Source organism: Ylistrum balloti, unplaced genomic scaffold (assembly GCF_031769215.1).
Source record: "Ylistrum balloti isolate Yb309-2 unplaced genomic scaffold, AGI_CSIRO_Ybal_v1 Utg369808, whole genome shotgun sequence".
Lineage (NCBI taxonomy): Eukaryota > Metazoa > Mollusca > Bivalvia > Pectinida > Pectinidae > Ylistrum > Ylistrum balloti.
This window is the reverse complement of record NW_026781982.1, coordinates 808664-815290: the sequence shown is the minus strand read 5'-3', so window position 1 is coordinate 815290 and position 6627 is coordinate 808664. Positions and strand designations below refer to the sequence as shown.

The window sequence follows — 6627 nt, the reverse complement described above, 5'->3', positions numbered from 1 at the left end:
TTGAACGTATATTTGCAAAACCCGCTTTATATCACAATTTATATAGCTAGGAAGATAGCGATAGGAATTCGATATCATAAAATAGTTACAATTATTTTCTTTGATCAGCTCAACTAATGGAATGTCACGATATTCACATATAGCTTCAATTAACAGGTGTCCTCGACCTTCAATTTATAAAATCCTATTACACAACTATAAAAAATGCACCTTGTGCAATTAACATATTATCAAAATGGTTTTATTTCAATCTCAGTAGAGACTGTATACATGACACACAATTGAATAGTAATTCTTCATATATATTTTGAAATAAAATAATTTTGTGATTTATTGGGATTGATTTAGAATTATATACAAAAGGGCCAAATAATGGATTAACTGTATGTTATATCTGTTTCGTCCTTCCAGCAAGACAGAGTCGAATTATTATATTATTTAAAACACCAAGACAGCTAACTCAAAACTGAAGATGCCATCGGTAACTTTCAAAATACAAAGATGCGTCAATCTGAATATTGTAACAGATGTGATGGTTTTGTCGAATAAATTCCGATTGAATATCCCTATTTAGTCATTTTTAAAGTCATTTTTTTACTATTGCAAATGTTTTGGCCCATGCATCAGCGAACTGAATGTCGGCTTCTTCGAGATATCCTCGTGAATATAAATCTTTGAACAACTCCAATAGGTTTGGGTGATTTCTACTCGTTTCAGATGAAAGAAGATTCACAAATTGTTTACTTTTTTGGTACAAATCCAACTCTGCATTAAAATCTCTTAAAATATTGTGGGTATTTCTTTCTTGTGTGACATACGGTGGCGAAAATGCCAAGCGGACATCATTTTGGTGAAGAAAGAATTGAGCAATGTAGCTTCTCCAAATATCACTGACACGCCCATTTACACTGATAGGTAATGCTAGGTAAGGAAACGCCGACGGTAGCCATAAAGTCGCCTGGGCATTGAATGGGGCAAACATATTAGCTGGCACAACAATTGGAAGGTGAGATTTTGTTGTTGCGCGAAAGGTAAAAGGAGCGTCACGTGTAAGTCTATAAATAGCATCAATGTCCGGCTGTTGATTGGCTAATGATTGTACTATGCCCAGGTGGACAGTATCACTTGCGTGACAGAAGTTAGGCATTGAAGTTTTGTTTTTAATGTCTTGTAGTGGAAAACCTCTTGGCCAGGTATATGTTTCTGTGACACCGAAATAGGGATAGGGGTTCATAAGTGGATTATGAGTGGTGTTACAGATTGTGACGTAATCAAAATGATCTGTTTTGAAATCGTCCAAATCCACTATACCATTATTATCATCATCGAAGTCCCAGATGTATTTAGCTTTGTGATGTATAGCATACATGTAACCGATATTTTTCCTTCCAAAGTGTTGGATTGGGATAACATCCGCTAACAACGGGTACAAGGTATATTGTTCCTCCAACGAAAGATATTTTACTGTTTTTGATGTTTCTTTATTAAGTTCAATCTCAGAAAGGTATGCAGCTTCAGGTGGAGTCTTTGTGTCAGCTACTATGACCAAACACCAGTTTAAAAGCGATGATATATATTTCACAGCTTTCGAAGGAGGAAAAATTGTAGTAACAACCGCCCAGTTGTCACATGCTGGTATCTTGTCTAAAACTGCCAAACACTGATATTGCTTCGTTGGTACCTTGGGTAACCCTGACCGAATCACATCACCCGAGAACAGCGATCCTGTCACAGCACCAGTGTAGGAAATGTTTAAGGATGTGAGACGATTGTTATGTTCATGTAATTGTTTCATTATTTCCACAGATGATTTATGGTTCAAAATGAATTTGGAACAAAAGTTTGGCTTTATGTTTTGTTTAATTTCTTCATTGTCAATGATATGGACAATGATATTGTTATCAGGGCGGTAATCTACGTCATCATATATCGACAACCAGGATCCCAAAGATGTACCTCCAAAATTAGTATCGATTAAATCTATACTAGGATTACATCTCCTTCCATAACAATATTTTCGCTTTGAAATTCTTTCTAGTAGCTCTCTACCAAGAACTACAAACATTTCATCCATACGTGTACGTGTATTTATTTTCTGCCCCGAACCATGGGTCCATCCGTAATACAGTTTCGTTGATTTTAGTTGATCAATCCTTGTGAAAACTTGTGGAACACATAGAAAAACGTCATCATCAACCTTGGCCCCAAGTAAAACGTCTGGATAATTTTCATAAATATATTTAAACCACACATACAATTTCTCTCCGAATCTTACTGCCCTTCCTTGACTTGTGACATTCAGAAAAACAATATCGTTGTAGACTTTTTGTTCTATTATAGTCTCGTTTGTAGGGCGGTCGATAAGAAATTTATAAGTAATCGTGAACGGCAGCTGGTTTTGTAACATATTTACAGTTGACAGCCACGTCGATCGCTGTCCGTCCCTGTACGCGGTATTGGCATGTGATGTTAACATTCCTAATACGAAACGGGGTCTTTTAATTGACACGTGACTGTCATATACCTCGTTATAATGCGTATTCAGTGCCGTGTTGGAAAATGACATTTTCTTAAGAAAAGTCATGAAATAACAGACAATGAAGATAATCCCGACAGAGACTACGACAACCTTTATCTTGGGCTTTCGCAAATAGTTTCCGTTGTTCCATTTCATTTTGTTGCCTTTTAGCCGCTACTGGAATAATCTGAAAAGAACGATTTCCATATTCAATTAAAATATTCACAATTATCCAGTTAATGCAATAATAATTTATTTAACAGTAACCTTTGCTACAGTAAGTAAATATCGAAAAAATAACAGCGATTTTTTACATCGATTTTTTTATTCTTTTGTAAGTTTATATACAACAATGTTACTTAACACTGTGATATAAATTTTATACATTTTTAAGAGTTCCAAATGTTAAACGGTTTTACCACTTAATTATATAAAGAATGATAAGACAAATGTATATTATTCTAATATTATTAAGTTAGTTCATAACATCATTTACAGTTTTTGAGTCACCAGATATTTCATCCTTGCCTTTCTTTTAATAGATCTTATCCTTCATTGTGTATTTTTCAGTCTGTTTTATGTAAACGCGACGTTCATATATTTTTTCAGCCATTTCCCGAATAATTATAGCAGTAAGTATTGTAATTTTGCATTGTTTCGAAGGCAATTGGTTTGTGTGTATTAACGTTATTTAAAGTAACAACAAATAAATAAACAGTTTATTTCAGGGATTAGATTGAACGCGTTATTTTCCGTCTGTAGAGCACAATTCTCATTCTAATGTCATATTAACTTTCTTCCATTTCTTTCATTTGAATTCTAGATATATCTTGTTTAATAAATTGCTCCATTTTCACAGCTTTGTGTGAGAAAAATTACATGATATTAAAAAGTCTTATTCTTTTGCGAAATTAATCGTCATTGAGACGACAATAAATTTTGGGATCTTTCATTTAGGTATACTTGATAGTATTTCGTTGGAACGTAAAATACAACACGGACGCCAATAAATAATTAACAATTTATATAATAAACCAACAAATTCAAGATAGACCGATCACATGTTTTTCCCTACTAACAGTGTGTGAAAGTCACTTCCCTCACAGCGCTCGAGCTCGGGTTCTCGCGGTCATGGTGTACAAATACAGAGTCAAAGTTCTCTCTTTAACCCACTAGTTAAACTCTTAAACAACACATGGGGTCTGTCTTTTCTTCATCATGGTATCAGCATAGTCTTCTTCGCTCACCATCTTCCCGCCTCCTCTACCCAAGCCGATCATCCGAACCTCTCGGACTTCTTCGCGATAACATATTGCTTTTAATCGTAAACAATTTTACTTGAAATAAAAAAAAATTGGTTTTCAAACATGATACAAAAGTCTTTCTCAAAATCTCGCTCTCTGTCTCTCTCTGTATATATATATGGGGGTTGAGAACTATTATATAGAGGTTTGTCTCAAGTTTCAGCAATGGGATTGGTCATGAACTCTTATATTACACAAATGAAGGATTTTTTCTATTATCTTTAAATCCTATAGTTTTGTTTAATTACCAAATAACTACAATCAGAATACAATATTAAATCTCCTTGATCAGTTTTCTAAATCTATTACCCACGGTTCCATCTTACTAGCATCAAGTGCAAATAAAATGTAAATCTAAAAACAATTGAATTGGTTGAAAATCAATCAAATCTGAGAAAAAGACCAGCTCCGTAATGCTCCCGTTTACACACAACCTGGTAAATTTTTATATCTTATAAACGAATATCATTAGGCACACAATTCCTTTACTCCATCTAAAACAGTCCGTTACGATACAAGATCCAAACAATTCCTTTAATCCATCTAAAACAGTCCGTTACGATACAAGATCCAAACAATTCCTTTAATCCATCTAAAACAGTCCGTTACGATACAAGATCCAAACAATTCCTTTAATCCATCTAAAACAGTCCGTTACGATACAAGATCCAAACAATTCCTTTAATCCATCTAAAACAGTCCGTTACGATACAAGATCCAAACAATTCCTTTAATCCATCTAAAACAGTCCGTTACGATACAAGATCCAAACAATTCCTTTAATCCATCTAAAACAGTCCGTTACGATACAAGATCCAAACAATTCCTTTAATCCATCTAAAACAGCCCATGCTAAGATAGCATAAATAAAGCTAAATCGTATCACGCGGGTTTAATAACGAAAATAAAGATGAAACAATACCCATATCCTAATGCTTCTAATTATATTTTGTGTTATAATTTGGAGCGAGGCTAAAAGTCTTACATCAACGGTAAATTATTCAAGATTTGGGTCCTTCACCACGACTTTCGTTGAAAGAATGAAGTTCGATGTTTTTGTCACTTGTACAAAATTCTGGAAACAAATGTTGTCAGTACCAGGCCTTCTGTCAGATTTGTTTATCGTTACACCCCTTTTGAATGTAAGACCATTCAAAGATTGGCAGCCGCCCTTATAGAGAGAATATTTCCTAACAATTTTACATATTGTTTCTATACAGTGTTTGTGTTTAGTGAGCATTCGCTACACAAAATGTGAGCCGACCAACATAGATTTTCGTCAATTTTACCTCTCAGAAGGTTCTTTCATGCTTTATCTGTCCGAGATTCTCTTAATTTAATGACAGGTTAAGTACATCATTATTTCTACTTTCTGTTTGTGTTTATAACTTTACATTTATCATTAATCATTTAATTAATATAATACCGTCTAATGAATCCAAATTTTATGTTTGACCATATCAAAAGCTTTTGTTAAATGGTTTTCTCAATTATTCATGATACTGGGAAAGACAGTCTCACGTGAGTGATTTTTATGAAACCCTAATTGTGAGGAAACTTGTAGCTTATGATATTTTATGTAGGAATAAAACATCGATGAATATGTCTTTTAAAATATTTGACAAAACAGACACATTGTAAGACCGAAAGTGTCTTTCCAACTTGGAAATTTGTTAGATGTGTGTGGTTATGTATGTGTGTGTGCGCGCGTGTGTGTGTTTTTTCTGTTTTTTTTTTCAGTTAAATTAACTAAGCAGGGTGTTGCAGAAATATCCTAAACACCAGTCTATAACATTAACTAAGGAGGGTGTTGCAGAAATATCCTAAACACCAGTTTATAACATTAACTAAGGAAGGTGTTGCAGATATATCCTAAGAACCAGTCTATAACATTAACTAAGGAGGGTGTTTATTTGAAATAACATCCCAGCCTAAAGTTGATAAGCATACAGAAAAGATATCGATATGTAGCACATTTCATAGAACAACAAGGGAGGTAACTTCTCCATCCTTATTCTTGAGTACAGCTTTAGCTCGTCGCAGCACGAGCTACAACTATTTGGACAGTGAATTTAGTAGTTTGTGCCTTTGGCAGCAATGATTTCATTATTCGCTGATTCCTTTTTTAGATCCTCGTATATTACGACAAAAACGACGTAGTTATTATTGTTTTATATCAGAACATTTTTTCTAACTTAAGAAGTTCCAACGACTTCGTGTCCCCTTGCTGATTAAATAGAAAGTAAAAGTTCTTCATTAATAACCTCCTAACTGCAAAATACTGTCATCTTTGGTTAGGACTGAAGGCAGTCCCCTTGTGGTATTGTTGATTTCAGAATACATCTGAGTTGACGGTTTTTTTTCTCTTCATACATTGAATCTGGCGTCGGTCAGAAACAAAGGGGACTTTCAGTGTGAGTGTGTGTGTGTTGGGGGTGTGTGTTTGGAGGGGGATGGGGGGGGGGGCTTGGCAGGGTAGTATGGGAACTGACATGTTACTATAACTTATATGTTTACCCCGATATGGAATTCCGTGTCATGATGCTCAAGCAGAAAATTCGATTTGTTTTTAGATATATCATAAAAGATGATATTGAATTAGCACGCTTTTCTTATGACCCTGCTCATTTCAATTTCTAGAGTGCTCTTTTCCTGAGGTCATGCTTGGCAGACTATCTTCTAGTATTGTGTCCCCTGAGTAGAATCGGGGCTCTAGCATGAACTGTCTTTTCCTGCTGTCATATCAAAGTGTTGCTTTCCTGTTATTAGCTGATAATCTGAACAGCTTATTTTCTGAAGTATAAA

The 6627-nt window shown here is 34.7% G+C and overlaps 1 protein-coding gene across 1 annotated transcript; it reads right to left on the bottom strand.

The window, feature by feature from the left end:
* Positions 1–586: 586 nt before the first annotated feature.
* Positions 587–2566, bottom strand: LOC132544768 (uncharacterized). Its single transcript, XM_060208417.1, has one exon. The coding sequence runs from the start codon at positions 2564–2566 to the stop codon at positions 587–589; it is 1980 nt and encodes a 659-aa protein (XP_060064400.1).
* Positions 2567–6627: the final 4061 nt, after the last annotated feature.